Genomic DNA, 24,719 nt, shown 5'->3' with positions numbered 1-24,719 from the left:
GACACACACACTTCATGGATAACAAAAAAAAACAAACAAACACACAAATAAAGAAGAAACAACGCATTGCCAGCCAGACACCAGAAAACCGCAACATAACACAAACAACAGTGCACCTACCTCTTACCTTATTTGCATTGTCGCAGAGCCTACTTTCTTTCCGAAATGAAGCTCTCTTCTCTCGGGGACGAAGTTTTGTTTTTGGGTTTTCAGTTTTGTTCTGTTGTGTATGTGTGTGTGTGTTTTTTTATACATTATTTCAAACATTTAGGTTCCACTTTCTTTCTTTCATTCACAGCTTGTTGTTTTCGTACTTCGTTCCGTTTTCGTACACCTTCTTTTCATCTTCCTTTCTCTACCGTTCAACCATTATTATGTATAAACTTTTCTTAGCAAATCCACTTTTCTCATTTTCTGGTTGTTTCTTTTTGTTGTTGTTGTTGTTGTTGCACTCTTTTCACTTAATCTCAACGAATTTCATTCTTTTCTCTTCTCCGTTGGTACTACATACATAATATGTTTGTTCACTTCACTTTCCCCCCTCTCTCTTCCTCTCTATATATATCTATATATAACTCTATCTCTTTTGTTCACGCGCTTCCCTCTATCTCTTTTGTTCACGCGCTTCCCTCTATCTCTGGCCTCTCTCTGTTTTACACAGTTGTTACACACAGTTCTTACAACTGCTTGGTTGGTTTTGTTTTACATAAAATCTTGTATATAGTACAACATGTTTGCGATAGGATTAGCGCTCATACGTATCGCACAACTACTACTTGCTAGCAGCCCCCATTACACTACATACGTTCCTTCTTGTTTACTTTCTTTTTCTTCCTCCCTCCCATCGTTCAGGTTTTGTCCCAGTACTTCTGCTACTTCTGCTACTACTACTACTACTACTACTACTACTACTACTACTACTACTGCTACTTTCTCTTTACACTAGATAAATCATTACTAATCATCCCCCTTAACACACTCGGCTTGCACACGGCTCCTCTTCCACTCTCCTCCTTTCTACACACTCTTATATCTCGTTTTGCATTATTAACCTGTGATATCCTGCTGCTGCTACTCCTGCAACATCTTCCCTCCTTCCGCCAATATATTTAACATACATCCCGCTTTACTTTCATTTTCATCCCAAACCGTGTGGTGTGTGTAGCATTGTCTGTGTTGTACACTAACGCTTAAACAACTGCCAACTCGCACCTCTACATACCCCTACACGCGCACAGAGAGGCTTATTTCGGGTGCAAACTTTCTCACACGTGGGGCCAAACGTTTAATTATTGTTTGTTTTACCTTCCGTTTCTGTTCTAATCCTGTGCCCAACCCAACCCAACAACACCTGCCAACCAACAAAAAAACAGACCAAAGCACGGTTGTGTCTGCACTTGCATGTTTCAATTAAGGGATATGATCATCCACTAACAACGGTGAACAGCGATGCGGTCCGATCAAGGTCCACTTTAGCTTTGCGGTCAATGCTCCACTCCCCCATTCGACAACAACACTTGACAACATCGACCACTAACCACGGCTAAGACATGTTTCTGTTCATCATCTACTGGGTTTTGGTTTTGGTTCCATTTCCAGTGTGGAAATGGTATCCTTCGTGTACGTGTTTTGTGTGTGTAAGTGAGTGTTTCTGTATAATTATGCCAACATCGAAGGTTCTACAGCTTTCACAAAAAATGCGCCACAGAGTTTGGTTTCTTTTTTTACCTTCTACCACACTTTCCTCTGTGTTTTCTGTTTTGTATAGGTTGGTTATTATGCGTTTACTTGTTTGCCTTGTATAACATGCATACTCTTATGTACATAACACATTGATTTGTTACACAATATCTCCTGTTTGTTTAGGTGTTAGTAGGTGTGGGTGTGGGTGTCTTGCTCTTGCCCACTCATCATATCAGAGGCCGTTATCATCTCGCGTATGCTCCAGTCTACATTTTTATAGTATTTTTTGCTTGTTTGCATTTAGTCTGCTCGCACGCTTGTTGTGCATGCAACCAAACCACCATGTGTTCCTCTCGACTTTTAATACTTGTTTCGTAGGATCAATAGTTACGAGCTCTTTTTTTTTTTAAAGAAAAAAAACAGGATATTATGTGCATCCTTTATTTGTTAACAACAGAAAATGAATTGTGCATTCCATCCTTTTGCACACCAAAAACACACACACATCAAACAAACGATTTCGGTCTTTTACATTGCTCTCTCCCTTTTTCTATTGTTGTTTAAAGTCAACTATCCGCCTATTTCAGTCGTCTGGTAGCGCACTAACAGAGAGACAGTTCAACCACCATCAATCTCGATGAGACCGTGAATACAACAGGGAAGAATTAGCATTATCCGGCCGACTATTACAAAAAGGAGATATTTCCCTATACAGTAATACCAGTTCCGACCAGTTCCACTTACCAAGCGGAAACCAAGCGATAGTTTAGGAGCAAATGTCCTGTGTGCTTCTGTTCTTGCCACCACGCGGAGAAGATGCACGTGGATGATGTTTGTGTATGTGTGATTGAGTGAGTGTTGTGATGTTTTGTTTCGTTTCGACACATTTAGGTATTTGGGGTTTGTTTGTTCTTCTTCGTCTACTGCTTCTTATATTCATTTGGTTCGCTTGCGGTGTATTACTTACTTAACGTAGTAACATTTATTGTTTTTTTTATGAGTGTTTGTTCTCTCTCACACACTCTAATAGCTCGGTGAATGGTTCGATCCGTTCCAGTCGCACAAAAAGCATATTTACACACCACACAACCACTTGTGTTACACTACTCCGTACTCCTGCTTCTAGTTACCCCTCTGTCTTTCTCTCTCTTTTTATATATGCCGCTAGAATAGTGTGTTTGTTTGTTTTCTTCTTTTAATCATCCATATAAAACATCTACATTACACAACAATCAAATTATCTGCTCTATATGTTCCAAAATGTGTTTATGTAGCTGTGTGTGTGTTTTCTTTGTTGTTGTTTTTTTCTTCAAATGGTTCTTTTTCCCTTTGTGCTTATATAATGCATATCATCTTCATCTTATACGATTACACTACAGCAACATTACACTGCTGCACGAGCGAGCTCAAAACGTGCGCACGAACGAACTAATGATTAGCTGCACGCAGCACAGTTGAATGTAATGTTTTGTTTTGTTTTGTTTTTTTTTTTTTGCTGCATTCCAGCTATACAGTGCGTCTTCGATTTACAATAAAAAATGCCTACTATGTGATCCTCATCGAACAGACAGAGAGGTAACACGCCAAATGCGACAGCGCAATTTTGCTTCAATCCAAATCATTCCATGCTGCTTCCTCTCGTCGTGGCACTTGAAATTGGAACTGAAAAATTATAAACCAACCATGTGCAAGTACTACCAACATGCATGTGATAGTAAGGTGTAATAAGTTCAAATCCCTATCAACCCACTAAACAACGCCTCCAATACCTGTAGCGATCATGTGTTATTTTGTTGTGCTCTCATACGGCACATTTTTTTGTGGCGTGCCAATTTCAAACGAATTAATACTTTTTTCCCACCATTGCACACATCGTCGGCGCAAAGTGTTGTCACAGATTAAAACCCTTCCTTTTTCTTAAGACAACATCAAACTAAAAGCTGCAGGAAGGGGACTCTTGACCGGGCAACAGCAACAGCTGGAAGATTAAAAGGTCAAATTGAAACAAAAACGGAAACTTCTGGGGCGTAAGAATTCCGCTCTATGGCACACACATTCGTAAAATGCGAATCATTATGCATGTTCGTACGGATTGAGATGTTTTTGGCATCAACAAATAATACCAGTCCCACAACACCACCACCACCACCACCACCACCACCACCACCACCACCACCACCACCACCACCACCACCACCACTGGCCCGTCCCTTGTGTAAACCAAAGCGGGCAGAAGGCGCCCCGAGATGATCCCCTTTTTGTCAGCATTCCTCAGCAACACTTTGTGTAAGCGTTATTCCTTCTCAATTCAATTGAAACAGCACAACAACCCAAGTTGTTTGGGGTCCATTTGTACCGGTGCTGTAGCGGGCTAGCGTATGAAGTAGCGTCCACCGCCGGGACTACCGTTGGGTCAGTTCGTGCTGGGATAGGGAAACATTGTACGATCTAAAACAAAATGATGGACCAAATTCAACCGTTAATTTGAATTGTAGAGGAACAATATAAGCATACTTTCTACTCGAAAGCCGTCGAACACCGTGCAACACATACCTGAACTTATACTGTTCTGTTTCGGTTTGGGGGGTAATTTTGGTGTCGTTTCTCCGGGTGAAAAGCGGGGCGAAATGTTTGTACTGAAAATGTAAAAATGCAAATATTTCATTAAACCGACCGAAAATCCATCCATCGGCAAATCCGCGACATCGACCCGTGACTTACCTGGCCCTTCGGCAAAGTACATTCGGCTGCTGCGCCTGCCCCGAGATGGGTGAGTTCTGCACCGACTTGTTCTTCACTGCCGACGGGCTACTGCCGACGGACGCACCGCTGCTGCCGAGCGAACCGGAAACGCTGGGACCGCCGCTAGAGTTCATTGTCGATCCACTGCCACCGACCCCAACGCCCACGTTCGATGGGATCGCTCCACCGACACCGCCACCGCCAGCGCTGCCGCCAGCGATCGTCGACAGCCCGGACAGCGAGCTCGAGGTGGCAATGTTGGGAATGTTTTCCTTCGCCGCCCGATCCATCGCCGAGTTGCGCCGCATCATGATCGTGCTGGTATGGGGCAGCATTAGCAGCCGCTGCTCCATGCTGCTGCTGTTCTGGCTGCTGCTGCTTGCCGTCGTGCCGCCGACACTGTGCTGATTGTGCTGGTTCAAATTGTCCCGCGTTAGCGTCGACGAGGACGAGGACGAAGACGTCGATTCATCCTTCTGTTGCAGTGCGGAGTAGTCGGATATTAGTATAAATGTACGCAATCAAGCATTCACTCAAGCACTTACCGCATGGAATGAGGAATGGTTCCAGTTGGAGCTGTCCATTGGAAAGCTGCTGCTGCCGCCGGTACCGGCGACACCACCACCGCCGCACACGCCCGGACTTTGCGTGTAGTTAAGTAGCAGCGTCGTGCCGGTCTGGCTGGCCACTCCGAACTGGTAGTGTGACGACTGTGTGTAAATCCTAGGCGGTAGTGGCGGCGGACTAACGTCTCTCGGTGGTAGCTACGGAAACGAAAAACAAACAAATAAACAAACAAATAATTCCTCGCGTCCATTACTTGCACCATGCTGCGGAGGTTTGCGCGGTCCCTTACCGTCGGTGCGTCCGGCGCCTGCCGCATCTGCGACGACTGGGTAGAATCCATGGAAGATTCTTTTCGCTTAGCCCTAGGAGGTAGTGGAGGCGCCGGGGGTGGTAGCACATTGTGCGTATTTGGTACGTTGACGTGCGGTGAGATCGGTGTCGGACCAATGTCGGCATTGTTCGACAAGCTGCCGCCTGCGTCCACACCGCCCGCACACAGGTGACACGGATGGTGGCTGCTGGCGGAAGGTGACACGCTGCTGCTGCTGTTGTACTGGATCGAATTGGCCGCCGGCCCACCACCATCGGCCGCAGCCGCCGCATCGGTGTGATGATGATGGGCGGCATGGTGATGGTGGTGCGGGCAGACAGGTGGCAGAGCCGCTCCCGCGGTGGGATGATTATGCTGGAGCTGGATTTTCGGGCTGGAAGGATAGACGGGCGAATGCTCACAGGACGACGGTCGTCCGCTGGAATTGGTCGGCGGTGGCGGGGCGCCGCTCGCACTGGTGCCCGTGGGACCACCACCACCGCCCGGGATGGTGTAAGTAAAATCACAGTTTTGATTTCTGCAAAACAACAACCGAAAGTAGAATTTAGGAATGAACCCATGGACTATAGCCGTCAGGCCTGTAGGTGGTGCTAGGAACTTACTTGATAGAATTGGATGCACTATGTCTAAAGTTACTGCTAGTACTGTTGGCGATGGATGTTCCTACCGCTGCCATGTTGGCCAGTATGGAGGAGCCGGCGATGCTGCTGCCGCTGCCCGCGGTAGCTCCCGGACTTGCACTAGCTGCATGCTGCAGGGACGGTGGAGGTGGTGGTGGTGGATGCAATGGTTGTGGTTTGTCAGTGCGTGGACTGATTGCCGGTGGAATGTCGGGATGAGGGATCACCACCGCCGACCCTTGCTGCTGCTGCTGCGGCACCGTAGCATCGTTGTGCGACATTGAAACAATACTGGCCGCCGACGATGACGTCACTGAGCTGGCAGTACCGTAGCCGGATGCTGCAAACACGCGAAACAAAACCAATTTTAAAAATGGTACCCAATGCCGCGAGCATGTGTGTGTGTGTATGTGTATGTGTATGTGTATGTGTATGTGTATGTGTATGTGTATGTGTATGTGTATGTGTATGTGTATGTGTATGTGTATGTGTATGTGTATGTGTATGTGTATGTGTATGTGTATGTGTATCTGTATGTGTGTATGTGTATTTGTGTGTATGTGTGTGTGTGCGCCCTACCTTCGCTACTGGAACCACTGTACAGGCTGCCCCCGATCGAGTAGCTGGAGGCGCCGACGGCCATCCCACCTGCACCGCCACCAGAAGTACCCGCCGCCGAGCAGGACGACGAGGACGGTAGGGTCGTCATCGACGCGGACGGGTAGCGGGGGCTGGGCAGCAGCTTGCCGCCGTTGTAGCTGCCACCACTGCTCTCCGACAGGCAGCCGCTGCCGGCCAGCAGCTGGTTCGTGTTGGTCAGTATAATACTGTCCGAGCGGCGCGGTATCTCCGGCGCCATCTGGCTGTCCCCGCCGGCCGTCGTCAGGTTCGCGATCGACTGCGAGAAGCTCGGATGGTAGTGATGCGGATGATGGTGGTGGTGGTGATGGTGATGCGGATGGTGATGCGGCAGGTACTGCTGCTGGTGTGGATGGTGGTGCGCACTGCCGTGATGTGAGTACTGTGACGAGCCGCTGCTACTGCCGGCGACAACCCCGCCACCTTGCTGCTGCTGCTGCTGGCCGTGGTAGAAACCAGAGTGATGCTGCTGCTGCTGCTGCTGAAGCTGTTGCTGTAGGTGTTGCTGCTGCTGCTGATAGTAGAGCGACGAGAGCGAGGACGTCCCGGACGAGGAGGAGTGAATGTTGACTGATGCGAAGATGGAGTAGTCGTGCACGGACGAGGAGGAGGAAGCCGGCGGCGACTGTTCGCCCGTGTCACTGTTCGCAAGCAGGGACGTCTTGCTGTACGGCAGCGTGCCCGGAAGCGTCATCGACGAGTTGGCGGAGCTGTTGTTGCGCCTCGACGACGGCTTAATGCCGGGCGACTTCAACGAAATGTCCGGCCATTTTTTGGGCTGCGGTTGAACATATGATTAGTGGGTGGCTCGGTTTGCTTGTACTAGCGGCACCAATATACTTACGAATTTCAACGGCTGGCGACAGTTTTTCGGCTCTATCCGTTTGCTCTCCTCGTACAGATAGTTCTGAATTTCCGTGATGCTCATTCCTTTAAAAGGGTCTAAATTCTCTAGAAAATTCTGCAGCACGCACGGGACGAAAACAAAGCGAGTTAAAACATCAAATCATCAGGCCTACGAGGGAGACATCGCCACCGCGCGCTCACGCTTACCCTTATACTAGGATCGACTTTTAAGCAGTACGGCTGATTCTGATATTGCTGTATTTCGCCCGTAATTTCGGCCACCCGCCTCCGCTTGGAGAAGTTGATCAGCTCCGTGTTGGGCAGAAAGTCCGGATTGCCCTCCTCGATGTGCAGTATGTTGGTGAGGTACATGCCGAAGAACGGCACGCACGGCGGATTGATCGAGCGCAGCTTCTCCTGGTACTTCTTGAAGTGCGAATTGTTCAGCTCGCGGCACTCGGCCAGCACCTGCTGGTGGCGCTTCGGGATGTCCTCCAGCGTCAGCTTGAGCCGATGGACGGCCGCCCCCTGGAAGGCGGACACGATCGACAGCACGCCGTTGAAGTTGTTCAAATCCTGCAGCACCATCATCACCTCGATCGCGCGGCTCGCCATCGCGACACGCTCCTCGAAGTTTTCCGCCTCAATGATCGATTTCTCGATCCAGCGTGTAAACTGTGGAGGGGATGGATCAGACAATTAATCACAAATGCTCCACTCATACAAACCACCGTAGCACACTTACATTAGTGGTGTGATGCATTATTTTCAATAAATTAGGACTAGTCGTTTCTTTATCCTTCCCCGTCCACACCGACCCAACCAGTTCGGAGGGTTTGACCTGCAAAAGGGAAATGACCAAGGTACGGCAGATTTAATAAAACACATTGTCCGCTAGAACAGGCTGTACGACTTCCTTTCTCACTCACATTCTTGTACATTTCAAACTCCAGCAGAGTCAACTGTCGCGCCAGCTCGAGTGGATGCAGCATTAGCAAGTTGAACTCGTTCTCGCCGTTCAGCGGCAGATGGTGCTCAATCGCCGGCGGACTGTGCCCGAACGCGAACGTTATTTGCCGGTGATTGTCTTCACTTTCGTTCTGCAAAAGAAAAAAAAATCAATAAGAAACTCTCATAAACACCAGAAGCTCACTGCTTACCTTCCGCTGAACGATCTTCATCACCGAATCAACCCACTTGCGCATCGATTTGCCGCGCACCGTCTCCAGAAACCGTTCGAGCGACTCGAGCAGCTCGCCGTCCCGCTCAAAGTCGTAGAAATGATGATCGACCCAGTGCCGGAGCACATTCAGCACGCGGAACTGTACCGGCTGCACGTACTCCTTCTTGTACCGCTTCCAGTCCTCCCGCTGCGAATTCTTGTGGAACTTGTCCGTGTCGCCCGCCAGCTCCTTTTCCGCCGCCGGATCGTACACGACGGCCGGATCCGGTATGTCGAACCGCTCGACCAGCAGCTGGAGCAGCTCCTTCGGCGAGCAGAACGACCGGTACGTGGTCAGAAACGTGCGCACAAACATCGGATCGGCGTAGATGTGGTAGGTCAGCCGCTCGATCAGCTTGCACAGTGTCGCACCCTTGATCAGCGGCACACCCGTGCCCTCGCGCTCCTCCAGCACGATGTTCGACGGCCCGTCCGGCACGGCAAACTTGTACATGTCCGGGCTCGGCAGCCGGAGCGGGTGCTTCTTCTCGATGTCGAGCAGGATGCTGTCCAGTATGCGCTCCAGCATCGATTTCGTGTTCAGCATGATCAGGTCCGCCATCCAGTCGTTCTTGTGCTGGGCGTTCTTGGTGATAAGTACAACGCTCTGCTGCTCGCGGGGCGAAATCTCGAACGCGTGCTTCAGCTCGTCCGTGTCGGGCCGGTCGATGATCTCGACCTTGCGCATGAAGAACCGCTCCTTCTGCCGGTAGTCGTAGTTGTTACCCGGCACTATCTGGCGCCGCGCCTTGCACAGCACCAGCAGCCCGTCGAACAGGAACACCTTCCGCTCGGTCTGCCGCTTGCCCGAGCTCAGCTTCGCGAGCGTATCCTCCCGGATGAACTCGTTGCAGCACTGGCCCACGTCCTTGTCCCAGTGCTCGACCGTGTTTTGCAGGTCGCGCGTTTTCTCGATCGCCGACTGCCGCCGGGCACGGCTGTTCACGCGCGTAAAGTATTCTCTGCCGGGGTGGGGGATGGAAAGAGCAGTTGCAACATTAATAAGCAATTCAATTTAATGCAAAAAGAAGCGTGAAGAGATCACTCACTTCGGCAGGAGTGATGAAATGCTCTGCAGCTCGCACTGCAGCGGTTTCAGCAACCCTTGCACCTGCTCAAAGCTCTCTTTATCCTCCTGCGAGGGACTAAGCTGTAGTAAAACCTTAATGTAATCCAAATATAACTGCGCATGCCCGATGGGCCCTAATAGTAGTTTTGGTAGGTAAAATTTGACCGCCTCCTTGAAACCATGCCCGGCTGACATCAGTGAACTGGCCTGTGGTAGGCAAAGAGAAGATAAAACAGAGGATTAGCGAAATGTTCCAACCGATCGAAAGTCTTCCGTAAGCGATCGAGAGAGAGTGAGAGAAAGCTCGGATCGATAACTACTACCTCCGGTCGGGCTAACAAATTGGCTAGCGCTTCCTTCGCCGTCACCGATGTAATATCCTTTGCATACTTTGCATACACGTCGAATTCAGCCGCTTCTGCCAGTTCTACAAAGGATAAGAAACACACACACATACAATCATTATTTTCAGTCAAAACGAAGCATCATTGAGGCTAGCATCCGACTAGCTTACCTTCAAAACAGCTACCAATACACGGTGGCGTTTGCTCCTGGGACATTTCTATCACATCTTCGAGCGATCCCAGCAACGTCACCGACACTTCGTAAATGTCTATTATGTTGGAAAATATTAAATCCAGCTCCTGTGAAATGTACAACAACAGAGTTTACCAAATGCTCTTGCTGGGGGCCCACCGCGGTGGGAGAAAAAAAACCGACTATCCACTTACTTTTGGATCCTTAACTATCTTAACTAACTCCTCCCGGAATACTCGGATGATCATGTGCAGATCCCGTTGATACTGTTTCTCATCGTGGATCAGTTCCTTTACGACCTCCTCGTAGCTGAGGCTGGCGCGGGGCGTCGGTGGAAGCGGACTCGGAGCCATGGAGTTGGAACTTTCGCCCTGATAGAACATGTCCATCAGTACCTGGTGCGATCGATCGAGGGAGGAAAGAAGCAGAACGGACAAACGGTCAATAAAACGGCCACGAACGCAATGCACCGACAACAAAACGTCCATCGCAATGGAAGCAAGCATACGGTGGGTGGTGTATGGTATGATCGGAGTGGAAGGATGGGTGGGCTTTTTTTAAATACACTATCACAGACTAATTATACACGATTGCAACAAAACGATCATTTGCACAATTGATGACTTTTTTTGAGGGGGCAAGGATGTACAAATCAATTTAAGGTAATGAATTTAGAATTTAAAACCAATTTCAAGCAAGCACGACCAATCTAATCTACCATAGCGAATGTCTTTTTTTTCCTTTCTTGCAGATGATCATGATCGTCAAAATGATGTACACTGTGGGAAAAGACACACAAATGTAAAGGTATAAAAATCCAAAATAAGAGAAACAAAACACACACTTGTTAAAAAGTAAATCAATTTCAGAACGTAAAGCATGCATTTACATTTAACACAAGCAGCGTATCTAAATGTGATTCGTGGCACAATAAAGTAGAAATGAAATATTCTGGCTGTTTTTAAAGCAGAATAATGCACTAGCATTTAATAAATCAAACCAAACTAACGTAAAGTGAACAAACAAGAACAAAACTAAAACGCATAGCCAGTCCCAACGTAGTGGTGTGAAAACATGATTATGTAGCATGTTTAACATAGCGCCATATCTGCGTAGTGTAGAGGGATTTAACTGACTGTTTTTTTTTTCAACTCCCTGCTGAATTGGTTGGTACATAGATGGACTAACATTAAAACCAAAGATGGAAAAGGATACACACAAGGGTCTGCTGCTGTTACGAACACATTCGATAGAAGAAATGTATGTAAATTGCAAAGAACTTAACAAGAATTTGAAAATAGCTACTTACACTAGGTACACTAAAAAAAAGGTATACACTACGTACAAACAAATGTTTTCAAGTTTGAAATAAATGGGAACTTTTCAACGCAGCATATTATTAGCAATTCAAAAGTTAGCAATCTAACTGTTGCATTAGTACAAGATAATTGAAAATGCATTTTGATTTAATATCTATCATAACGATTAGAATAATCTCACTACTATTGATCATTTCCATTCAGATTCTTAAAAGATAAGCTAAAATGCTAATTTAAATAAAGTATCAACTCAGCGGGATCGAATTGATTTCAACCATATTAAATAGGTTATGTTGCCCACGCATTCATCTGGCAGAAAGAAGTGGAGAATAATAATCTTTTCATTAGCTACTTCCGCATCGACACTACTATTACTACTAATACTACTACTTCTACTGTAAAAGATACGCAAACACATGGAAGAAATAGAAAGGCTTCAACGGTAACAAAAAGGGATCAAATAAAATCGTGATGCATGACGACTCATTACTTTGAACGAACTCACAAATATGAGAGGTTAAAAAACAGTTTAGAAGATCCCGGTCAGATCTCTGAATTGGCTAATTTATTAATACCTATGTACAACACAAACAAAAACAAATGCAATAAAAACACTCTAGCCCTTCTGAGAACAGTTTGAAAGGAAGGAATGGAAGGATGAGATTACATCGTAACACTGTTTAAATAGTCGAATTAGATTCAACTAAACGAGCCAGAGAGAGAAAGAGAGAGAGAGAGAGAGCAGTATATATGTAACAATATACTTGTTTATAATAACGTGACATGGGATGGTTGGGAAGTGGGTCGTAAAATAATGTAAATACTTAATTATGAATTGGACAATCTACGTACCACCTTTTTGTTTTGGAATGTTTTGATTGGATTTTTGATTGATTTTTGAATTGTGAACGGAACGCCGAACCGATTCAAGCCGGTTCCGGAAGAATTATTTTAGCGCGTTTTTTTTTTGTAATCAGTTATTGTTGTGTAGTTTTTTTTTTTGTTTTTGTTTTTTCAATATTGCAGATTTGTTTAGCAAAGATTTGAATGCATATTTAGTTTAGTTTTTTGTTTGTTTGTTGGGACAGCATGAAAAAAAAGTAAAATAACATTGTTTCACATATAGTAAACTTAGAACAGACAGTTTGAGAGGTGTAAGGAGTAATACGAATTTAGCTTGAAAAGTGGAATAAACGAAAAATGTTTTTATAAATAGGAGGAATTTCTACATCAACTAAATAAACCAATATGGACCAACTGGAAAAAAAATAAACCAACTGGAACGGAAACTAATATCCAGCCACATTTTACAGAATCTTCATAAGACAAACTTAACTAATTGTTTTTAACAAATTAAAGCCAAAGAATCAACAAGAAATTAACTGTAGAGAATTGGAAACAAATCGGTTTGATAAGCCCAAAAGTTGCATGGAATCAAAAAGCAAACCAATACATTAAAAAAAGTGTTTGGTGTTGTGTTTAAACACAAAATAGAAATAAAAAAAACTTTCATTATTGCACACAAAACCGAAGGAGAATATATACCGCAACACTAAACAAAAAACAACATCTGTTTTCCAATTGTTTGTCTTTTCGAGAAATCTTCTGACGATCATCCGCTAGTCTATAATTAAGTTAATCGCGAAAAAAAAATCTCTATCGTTGTAATATAACGCCGCATGAGTTTACAATTGATGATGGCAGTTAAAAATAAACAAAAGGTACAATAATCACTCCGCTGTTAGCTGAACCTCTACTATTTGTCATTCAAGCAACGTGCAGTTGTAACTCGAGCTACTCTATAGTTTGCTAAACGACAATACCAACAGACAAGTGTTTGCACGCCACCATCGCAAGCTTTGTAAGAAAACACATTGTTTACCATAAACCGTGTGGTACGATGAAAGCATTTACTAATTATTTTTCATCCTCCCGCTAAAGTTAAAACAAAGCTCAAAGAACAGAGAATAACAATGGTTCAATCAGTTACAAGTAGACGTGATCTGTTCGATTATTCTATGCAGCAGCAAACTTTACAAAGTGAGGATCCAAAAAAAAGTACACCACATCCTTTCCTCATCCCGTCTTGCAACGGGCTTTATGTACATATGTAAAGCAAAGCCAATCAATAAATAAACAAACACAACAGACTAGTTGAATGACAAGAAATGTATGCATAAGAGAGCTTGGATGGTGTTTTGGGGGTTAGATAGCTTTTTTCTGCAATTACACTCATACGGTATCGTTATGTGTGTACGTATGTGTGTGTGTGTGTGTTAGTGTTTAAAAAATCGCCAAAACAACAAAAAAAAATATGCCAGCAAAATATAGAAAAAACAGAAAAACTATTCAACAGAAACTTCAAACTTTACAAGAATTGATATTTTAAAAAGAAAATAGAATTTCATATTTATAGCTAACTTTGTAAGTTTGTAAAGCTTGTTTTAAAAATGTATTTAAAAAAACAAAAGAGATAATGTTAATAAGAAAAGAAGGAAACACGCCAGCAAGATAAAGTAAAAGTAAATAAATGCAGGCAAATATACAACAAAACAAAAAAAAAACAAATAACATTTGATAAAGAATAACTTGAAAGCAGAAATAAAAAACAATTGTTAAAAATATGAAAGAAACAAATGAAAAAGCAAACAACACTAAGCACACCATAGAAAACTAAAAGTGATAGAAAGAGAGAGATTATCTCGTTTTAGAAGTAGTAGATAGATCGATAGTAGAAGTAGACGTAGGAAGATAGATAGAGATATCGATAGAGTTCGAAAGAAAAAAAACAGACAGGAGAGACAGAGAGATAGAGAAAGGCATGATAGCAAAAGTGGAAGAGATAGGGGACGACAAAGAAGCATTCGGCCCAACCTTGTCAGCGCACATGGCGACCTCGATGTCCTCGCGGGTAATTTCGATGTGGCGTATGTTCTTCACATAGTACCCGGCCAGCTTCAGGATGTCGGCGGATATGTACTCGAGCACGGCCACCAGAAACAGCGATACGGAACTGTCGATTTTGTACTGCAGCACCTCCTGAACCAACGGGGGCAAAGCGAGAAAAAGAAGAAGAAGCAAAAGTTTAGAGCCCAACATATTGCTGCATCCCTTTACCCCCCTCCCCCTGAACCCGCTTTTACAAACCTTCTGCAGTAGCGTATGCACACGATCAACTGGTAGCACCGGTTTCTTCTTTTTCGACTTGTCTATCGTTTCGCGTGCCTCCCCCAGTGCCCACCTATCGATCGGGGTCGGAAAGGTACGGATGATACGATCCTCCACGTCCTGGAAACGGTGGAATGGAATGGGGATGAGAAAAAAAATCAATAAAACACAAGGAAGAACAACTATTGCACACCGCAGGCTCCCCATTTCCACTGATGACCACACGCCGGGTTACAGGTGGTCGGTTCGAGCGCTTCCGTTCCCCAACCGTGTGTCGTTACAAACGCATAGGACATATATGTGAGAAAGGGGTTTGAGACTCCCCTTAAGCGCAGCAAACTGAGGCATTGAACACAAAAGCAACTAAAAGCGAGCCTCCCGGAGGATGGAAGGATATGTGTGTTTCGCCATTCTTGCCGGTGTGCAAACCCGGTAAAACACAGTTCTGCTGTCGTGTTGTCGTTATCCCTTTAAATCGGACCCATTAGATGTTAGGGGAATGTAGGTGTATGTACGATGCTCATTCTTCCATATCCCGGCGAAGCTTTCCGGGAAGGAAACCATCCCTCCCCGCCAAGAGGCGTTGAAGTTTTGTCTCTTTCACAGCCACATAATGTAGCAGCAGCGATAGGAAATGTCAATTAGGACACAAATCTAGAAGCAACCGAGATGATGACAGTGTGCCTCCTGTCCTCCCTTTTTCCTGCTGCCGGCTGCTGGCAAAACACAAAGCGACACCTTGCAAACAATTCCTCTTTAAATGTCAATTTTACTGTTGCACAATGCACTGCACACCACTAAGATGGAAGTTTGCTGCCTCCAACCGAGGCACAATACACACACACACACACAAGGGAAGGAACCGGAGGTCATCAAACGCAACACCCTGTTGCATCATATGCAAAGCAAAAAGAAAAGAGAAAAAAACATCAACCGCTACTGGCGGATCCCGCGGCGCCGGATTCCCATCTCACATGATGCGCGTAACAAAACAATCACACCAGCTGGAAAACGGAAGCTGCCACTGCTGCTGATGCCCGGTGGAAAAGCTCGCTCGCACGCTCGCTCTCTGGCGGTCGGTCGGCGGTACTCGTACTTACCATTACCGTGTGCGGCGGTGGCTTCGCACACAGTGTCGCTAACAATCGCAGGCACAGGCTCTCGACGTACAGCAACGCATCCTCCCGGGCCTGCAGCGAAGGATGCACCTGCTCGAGCACCTACGTAAAGAAAAATGGGTGGACAATTAGCAAATACGAAACGAATTAGAAGAGATGCAAGGGAAAAGTAGAAACGCAAGAAGGAAGGATAAATGTTGTTTTTATGTAACGTGTGTTTTGTACACTTGGTTCAATTGTTTTGTTCAATTGAACGTAGATTGAAGTCTGTCTGTCTGACCAACAGCACTCATTTCAAAAGAGTTTAAAGTTGCGTCTAATTTGGTGTGTTTTTTAGCTTATTTTTTTCTTTTTGGAATTTTTTCTTTTATTGATCACAAACTTATAAAAAATCCGATTTTTAACATTAAATTTAATTGGAAAAATGTGATCAAAATAATGCTGACAGGATTACTAACGCTAGAAAACTTCCTCTGTATTTTCCATTTCTTTCCCAGACAGTCGTTACCGCTAAATGTCTGCCTCCCCTTTTATGACAGTGTTCAACAATATTTGCCTTTAAAAAATAAATATTATTGTCTATAAGTCACCAATTGTTGACTGTAGAAGATGTAAAACCACTATTGTGCTACATTAAAATGGTACCAAAATCTGTAACTTCATTATATTTTGTAAAATGTCAATTAGAGGTTCATTGAGGGTCATTTTTTATGCCAGAACCTGTATTGATTTTTTACTGTAACCTGTATTTTTCCACAGCATATTTAAACGTTCCAATTTGGCATAGCATCGAAATGCAGATATTGCTCAATATAATTCTTCTACTTTGGCGCAATGTCCTTTGCGGACATGCCGGCTTATTTGGGCGTTCGAGACTTAATTCATTACCACGTAGCTGGAAAGTCAATCTTTGCAAAGGAAGGATTGGTCCACTCTAGGCTTGAACCCATGACGGGCATGTTATTAAGTCGTTCGAGTTGACGGCTGTGTACCCCACGGGATCGGCCCAATATACGCTATACGCTATACGTTTTAAAAAGAAAAAAAATGTAATATTCAGTTGAAATCAATCAATTAACTAATTTAGTAGTAAAACCTACCTCAACAACAAGCAAAAATAAACGAAAATTAGCTATAATTTGACTGAAAGCCTCGAAATTCGACATACGCTAATATTCGAGATACGCTACTATTTGCGGTTAGGGGCGGTCCCGTGGCACAGTCGTCAACTCGAACGACTCAATAACATACCCGTCATGGGTTCAAGCCCAGAATGGACCGTCCCCCCGTAGCAAGGATTGACTATCCGGCTACATGGTAATGAATAATTAAGTCTCGAAAGCCTGTATAGGCCGGCATGTCCGCGTAGGACGTTACGCCAAATAGAAGTAGAAGTACTACTTCCGGTCTGTCCCATGAATAGAGCGTATATCGGGGAATGCCTGTGTTTCCAAATTTTATCATCTAAATAATTAGTTATGTGGACTAAATTGACTAAAATTTGGAACACACAATTTCAGAAATAAGGGCTAAACTTGGTCAAGAAAGCGATTACAATCCAAAATTGATGCTTTAGAGTCAAACATTGATCCACGGGGACCACGAGGCAAAAAATGAAGAATTATTTTAAACATAAAATATTTATCAAAATATAGCTTTTCCACACCAAAAGAAAGATTATTCAATTCTATTCCAACTATTTAAATGGTAAAACATGTTGAAAAAATGGATTAAATCCATTCCCTTGTGATTCCCTTGTGAAATGCATTTAATTTCTTATTTTAGTATGTGTTTCACAGTCTAAAAAGATGAGGAATTGAATTTCCTTACTTTTGGAGTACGATAAATCATATTATGATTAATATTGAATAAAATATATCAGAAAACATTAACATTTAACATACAATTTCACTGGAGCTGTAACGCGTCAAGCACTGTATTTACCGTCAAGCCCTGTAAATGTCCACCTCCCTTCCCCTTTTTGAGCAAATCAGATTCTGCAACTGTCTTCCATTGGGTACCGTTTTTTGTCTTGTTATCATTTCGAGCTCGATATCGATTGCAAATTAACGTGCCAATTCCTTGCATCTAACAAAAGTGACAACAACAAAAATACTCTGCACCAATCCCACAATCGGTATCGATCGGTATCCGAGACGACTGACTATCAGCAGTGCCAGCAGGTTCGTGTGTCTCATACATCACAATATCACCCCCTTTCCCCTTTCACAATACAAAAAACACATATCGGGTGGGAAACGCGGGAAACAATAAAAAACCCTTTTCGTCACACACTGCTTGATAAGCCACACTGCTTAACGCGCCCGCTCACACAGCACCTTCATCCATTTTGCTACCCACTTCGTAACACCGCCTAGAACCATGTGGAGATAGACACAAAATATTGCCTCAGTTTCACACAGAGATATGTGTTTTGCAATCCCGCCGCCGGTGCACCGCGTTTGTGACGAATAGCGAACGAAACACACACACACACACAACGGACGCAAAAAACAAACACAACCTGCACGAAGAGCACTGACTCAACACAACAATCGTATGTTGTCAGAATCGTCCATGAGTCACAGGAGCGAGATGTGTTTGTTTAAAAACCAATTGATTGGTGTACGGGCGACGGTGGGTCATAAGGCGTCTCCATCGAGTCGCAGAGCGAGACAGAAAGATCGAGTCAGTTTAGTAGCTCTTGGAATAATAATGATTCATTTTTTAGCTTGCATCACTACCAAAGCCAAAGCAAAAGCTGATGCTAATGAGTCAATCAGAAAACATTGTTTAATTTTTTTATTTAATTTCGCAAATTAGTAGTAATACCAGAGCATCCAAACAAATCAGTCCAAATCAGAAAAAAACGAAAACAAAAACCTAATTATTGGAAAGATACAAAATAAACAAGCTACACTAATCGAGGCGCAAAAATGGGCAAAAATAAATCTTAGTAGGCGACGAACGTACATAGCGCTTTGTCGCTAATTGTTTCAATGTTTTTTTTTCTCTTCACTTCCCAGTAATTTGTGACATCTTACCAACGATTAGTACAGATCCATAAATTTGCAAACTTACCTTCCGCAACGATGAGATGAACAAGCCCCTCCATTTGGCCGCATTTTCCGCATTCTCGAAATCGTAATCAGCCGCATCCGTGATCGATACATGCGAACTGCCAGAGAACATGCTTTAGCCTTCGGCACCGGAACAGTGCGTACACCCGGGCAGACGACACATACACACACACACACACGCACACGTTGCTCGTACTTTATGCTTTACAGGATATGCTGTGGCTGGGTTTTTTTTCCTTTCTGCCAGCCAAGACGTGTACCGCACCGGACCGCTTTTTTGTTTTGGCGAGTGCAACAAAGTGGTGGCACCAGTACACACTCTAGAGTAGGCTATTGGGCCGCGGTTGCTAAGCGCCACTGTCTTTCTCTGCGCCAGTCGCCGCACTTGGTGCAGGACGAGCCACCACCTTCCCGCTGGTACTGTTTTACTTTTCTAGTTAAATTTCACTTTCAAATCACCTTAATTTGCTTCGTTTTCGCCGATATCTTTCAGATCAGAATGTGCCACAACACAAACACGCACGCACGATTGCCAGCTTTTGTCGACTTCCTTTCTATTAGGAACAACGGCGATCACAAATCACTAATCGCTAATTGCGGCGCACACTGCCGGGACTGCCGGAATGTTGGACCACTGTCCCACACACACACACACACACACACACACACACACAAACACACACGCGTGCACAAACACTTGTCGGCGTTTCGTCAGTACGCTCACACAACACTCCCAAGTGGGTGAAGTTTTCCAAACTATAATCCGGTGCAGTATGAAGTGGGAACACAGATGTATAGCGAGAGACAGAGAGACAGAGAGACAGACAGAGAGAGAGAGATAGATCGATAGACGGAGAGTGTTGTGAGTATGTGCAATTCTCGGCAGGTTTTTTTTACGCGCAAGAAGAAAGTGGCCCCAACCGGCACTGCTGTAACATGATCACCAACAGCAAGGACAACACAACAACAACGGCATATGCAAAACACTGCAAAGCACCAGCATCCTCGTCATCGTCCGTTTCGGGCGGGCCTCATCCGTCGTCGTCGTCGTCGTCCGTCCGTCCGTCCGTCCGTCCGGGCTGTATCATCCGTGAAGGGTGGAGTCGGCGGCGGCAGCGGCGGCATCGGCAGTGGCGACTACTACCCGTTGCACCATGGTCGCCGGCAGCTGCAGTGACGACGTCGACGATGGCAACACTGACAACACCTTTACTGATACTGCTGCTGCTGCTGAGGCGGCTGGTGTAAGCGCCATCAAAGCCTGAACAGCTTGCTGTTATTGATTGTTGCGGCGATAAACATTTTCACTCCGTGCTGGGGTTATTGATGTTCGGCGCCGAGAATAGAAAATGGAAAGAAAAGGATGATTAACTACGACTTTTCAGAATTTATAGAAGGGGGTTTAATGTAATTTCACTTTGAAATAAAGCCTTAAGGAGAATTTTTCGATAACCACGTCCTTCCATAAGCAAATAGTCTTCGAATCCTAATCCTCAAGCTATTAAACTAGCCGATAAAGTTGCCAACCACTGAATAAATAGCTGCACAACAGACACAGCCTACTATTGGCAACTGTTCCAGGGACTGAAAAATATTCAACTTTGATTTTCTATTACCACACGACTTTCTCTACACGAACGCTTTTAATGTGTAATCATAGCACAATGCACCTCGCACACACACGCACACATACATGGCATTTATTTAGGCATTTTGGCATTGCCTCCGAGGGAGGGGAAAACGATGCGTCCAGACAAAAACAATAACAGGAAACGAAACATCAGCCAAACAACATGTGCTGCACACTTCTGTGGAGGAACACACCATTCACACGTAGTACACGTCTCCGGGCTGGGTGTGTCTTTACCGGCTTTTGGCTTAGCCTTTTCTTTTTCTTTGCAGGACCCCAGTGAGACGAAGAATGAGACTTACGCAAAGAAGAAGAAAAGAAAGAAAAACACGATGTGCAAAAACCACATTTGCACATGTGTGGTTTGCTGCGGAGTCTGCCGTGTTTCTAACACACTACGCCGAACGGAACACGCAAGAATCACAAAAGAACACGTCACACCGCACAGCAGAGCCGCTTTTCATGTTGCTTCAGCTTCAGTTTTGCGCTTTTCCCCCTATTGTTTGCGCAATAGTTGCGGCAATTTTTTTCTGCCGTACGCGCAATAACAACGGCCACCACAGAGCGCATTTCACACCGATACGCATCACTTTTAAATGGATGCCCTTATCACGGTCAAGGGGCCCAACACAACAAACAACAATAACAACACATCGATACACACACACACAGAGCAAAAGCGAACCATTTTTGCTCTTAGCACATGCTCACGCACACACACACGCAAACATAGGCGCGCGTTCCATTTTGTGTGCGTGCGCTCGCTGCCAGCAGACGGAAGATGACGGTTTTGATTGTACTTGCATAATGGGAGCGAGGAAGGAAGGGAGGTAGAGGGGGTGGTTAGAGGTTGGCAACGCAAATTCCATCATATGACGGAGCATACGGGTCTTCTTCACATTGATGCGATATGCGCAATAAGAGATGAATAGACACACACGCACACAGAGGCCTTCTCCCAGACGAAGAATAAGAAGAAGAAACAACAAAAAACAATACACACACACACATTTCCCAAGCTTCCAAATTGTGCTATTTCTCACCACCTCGCATTCCCGTACTGGCGAACCAACACAGCAGACACACACTCAACACACTCAAACATACACACACACATACAATTAATGTTCGCTTCTCACACACATCCGCAGGCACACAGATGCGCACGGCAGAACGGCGCACACCCACACGCACACCGGGGGAACCGATCGTTCGCTCCCTCTTCTTTCTTCTCTGTTTCACTCCCTCTCTCTCTCTAATAAAACTTCTAATTCCCTTATGCTACATCGCAAACGCACATACACACACATACCGATACGCATCCCATGTTTCGAGCAAGCTTCTTGTAAGTTCACATTGTTCACACAGGCACACAAAACAGCGCACGTTCCCACACTGTTTGCTTCGATTATTTCGCGTTCGTCTGTCGCCTCGGGTTTTCCACAAAACAAACAAAAAAAACTCTCACTCACTCCAATTACACATCAAGCACACAGTCGCAGAAACCCGCAGCAAACCTGTCGCACTCACACACACGCACACCAACAGAGCGAATGGACAACGTTTAGCAGCAGCTGCTGCACCAAAGAAACAAACCTCAGACACGGCACGGTGTGTAAGTAGGCGCACGCACGCACGCACACGCCAGACAGATATTTTCTTCCTTCATATATCTCAAATTGATCACTCACCACCACCGCCCCATCGTCATTATCCCGCCCCACTCCCCCCCCCCCTTTACAACAAACGTTTTTCTTCCCACAGCTCTCCCCCACCCTCCAAAATTCAGTACAAAACGCGACGCAAGAAATCACACACACACACACACCAAACCGATTAAACGCGTGAAAACTCTTTTCCATTTCCTCACCCTCTCGTCGTCGCACGTATGTTTTCCTCTCAATACCCCTTTTCGTACTGTTAGTGTATATTATTCTTTTTGTTTGCTCTTTCCTGGCCCACCCCCTACCCCATATCTAAATTTGATTCTTTTTTCCCGCACACGAACCACACGAAACGATTATTATTATCTACACACAACACATTTCAACTACAACGCCCCCCCCCCCCCCCCCCCCTTCCAAACCTTTTCTTGCTCTGGTCTGTCATCTTCACGCCCGCGACCAATAAAGGTTGAATTCGATTCTTTGCAACGCACACACGCGCACGCACGCACGCACAGCTTCGAGTGGATGTCGCTCCCTCTCTTTCTCTATTTCTCTCTTTCACTCTCCGTGTTCTTTTTTGTGTTGCTCGCGCATTCCTTCACACACAGGCGCACTTGTTTTTTTTTTTTTTGTTAAGGGATTGCTTTTCGCTCTTTCTCTTCCATCTTTTGTGCACTTTGCTTTCTAACGCAAGAAGCAGACACAGTTTCGCTACTCGGTCGAGATATCCTTTCCTTTTTTTAGGGCCATTTGAACTGCGTGTGTGTGTGTGTGTGTGTACATCTATGTGTATATGTTCTCGTGAGAAAACAGAAACAACAGGAACAGGAATTTTCCCGTTTTGCCCGGTTTGCTGTGGTGTTGAAGCGAGCAAAACAACTCAATTCAACTGTGTACCGCCTTCCGTATGCTTCCATCCAGACAGACATGAAAACAACAAAAAACAGCTTTGTTCCATTTTTCCTTTTGTTTTTTACTGCCTTTTCCCGTGTTTTGCGACGACACACCGCCATTACTACAATGATTTGCGTTCTATAGCAATCTTCTACTTGGGTGGTGGTTTGTTCGGCAATGGGGGGGGGGGGTAATGAAACATTCGAAGAAAAATCCCCTGCACTTCGGGGGAGAGGAAGAGAGTGTGTAAAATAGCAAATAAAAGAAATAAAGCACACACCGACGCATTCACAATTGCCTCGATAAATAAATCCACACTCACACACGCGCGTGCTCTCTCACTCACACGCACGCACATGCACACACACCCTCACACACACACACACACACACACACACACACACACACACACACACACACACACACACACACACACACACACACACAGTTTCGGTATGGGGTAATCGATCAACACAGCACAGCAACCAACAACACGCAAGGGCACGGTCAATGATAGATTTTCTTTCGCCCTTCTGATGCTGATCCATGAGACCGAGCGTTTCTTCTAATTTCTCTTCTTTTTCGATCGTTGTGCGTTCTGTGTTTTTTCCAACATTATTTCTTTGTTTCTTTTCCAAAGCAAATGGCAAAATTATTCCCACACACACACACACGCGCGCGGATGGTTGTCTCTTCCACGGCACCACCCACCACTACACCACAATCGATCACGGGGCGAATCGCAAACTTCTGGCAATTCTCGGGGACAATTCGCACAACCTTTACCGGAGAGGGAAGGGCGAGGCAGCAATGTTAAGGGAAGTTGTTGCTTGCCTTTGGACAGTGCTGACAGTAATTAACGAATTTTCGCAACCCTTTCACGGAATAAAAAAAAACAGACAACGGACCTTTTTTTTGAGTAGCTCTTTTGTTGCCTTGCGTACCCGCACACACAACACACACACATACACATTCACATACGGCACACACAGGAAAATCCCGTACGCTATATGGGCCGCGCCTGTGAGCTGCTGCTCTTATTGTTGTTGTTGCTGTTGTATTCTGCCTGCTGCAAAATGCCGTCGCAAAGCAGCCCCCCGACTTGTGCTTAATCCAAAAGCTACACAATCGCAATCACACCCCCACACTGCAAAAACGCACTACTGCACGCACTGGTGCTACCTACATTGGCCGTTTTGTGTTGCGATTCGGTCTGCAGTTTCACCTTTTTTCGTGTGTAAATTTTCGCGTGATTTTCGTTCGTGTGCAGTGACCACCTCCACCGTTCGGACTTCACTCACTCGATATATGTTGAGAGGGGGTACATCAAAACAAAGTGAGCGTACAGCGCCAGGTTGGTACTCAGATTGTGCGCACATCGACCGCTGCCAAGGTAACTAGAGAAGGTGGCTCTCGCCAGCGTGTGGATGGGTATTTCTGTGCTGTTTTGCGTTCATGTTGGGTGAAAGTGTTTAGAATAATGTGTAACACAAGCATCTTTATCCTGTGAAAACACACTTTCGGGCATATTTCGCTTAAAAGTAAGGCTGAAAAAGTTATAACGAGTATGCTGCTTGCATCACTTGC

General features: G+C 45.2%; 1 protein-coding gene across 2 annotated transcripts; it reads right to left on the bottom strand.

The window, feature by feature from the left end:
• Nucleotides 1-861: 861 nt before the first annotated feature.
• LOC121595154 (protein son of sevenless) lies at nucleotides 862-24,452 on the bottom strand. 2 transcript variants are annotated; one of them, XM_041918828.1, is made up of 21 exons: nucleotides 24,319-24,452; nucleotides 18,943-20,255; nucleotides 15,844-15,963; nucleotides 14,723-14,863; nucleotides 14,450-14,614; nucleotides 10,451-10,651; nucleotides 10,234-10,363; nucleotides 10,040-10,146; nucleotides 9,700-9,926; nucleotides 8,589-9,612; nucleotides 8,358-8,528; nucleotides 8,174-8,269; nucleotides 7,636-8,103; nucleotides 7,427-7,543; nucleotides 6,523-7,360; nucleotides 5,926-6,283; nucleotides 5,282-5,840; nucleotides 4,971-5,189; nucleotides 4,405-4,901; nucleotides 4,237-4,319; nucleotides 862-4,131 (listed from the first exon to the last, which is right to left on the bottom strand). In XM_041918828.1, the coding sequence occupies exons 2-21, from the start codon at nucleotides 19,051-19,053 to the stop codon at nucleotides 4,097-4,099; spliced, it is 5,667 nt and encodes a 1,888-aa protein (XP_041774762.1). In that variant the 5' UTR covers nucleotides 19,054-20,255; nucleotides 24,319-24,452; the 3' UTR covers nucleotides 862-4,096. The 2 variants fall into 2 exon arrangements, with proteins under 2 accessions (XP_041774762.1, XP_041774763.1); XM_041918829.1 differs by having other exon boundaries at nucleotides 10,043-10,146.
• Nucleotides 24,453-24,719: the final 267 nt, after the last annotated feature.

The sequence above is a fragment of the Anopheles merus genome, chromosome 3R (assembly GCF_017562075.2).
Source record: "Anopheles merus strain MAF chromosome 3R, AmerM5.1, whole genome shotgun sequence".
NCBI classification, from domain to species: domain Eukaryota; kingdom Metazoa; phylum Arthropoda; class Insecta; order Diptera; family Culicidae; genus Anopheles; species Anopheles merus.
The sequence above is the reverse complement of the archived record's forward strand: the minus strand, read 5'-3'. Positions and strand labels throughout refer to the sequence as shown.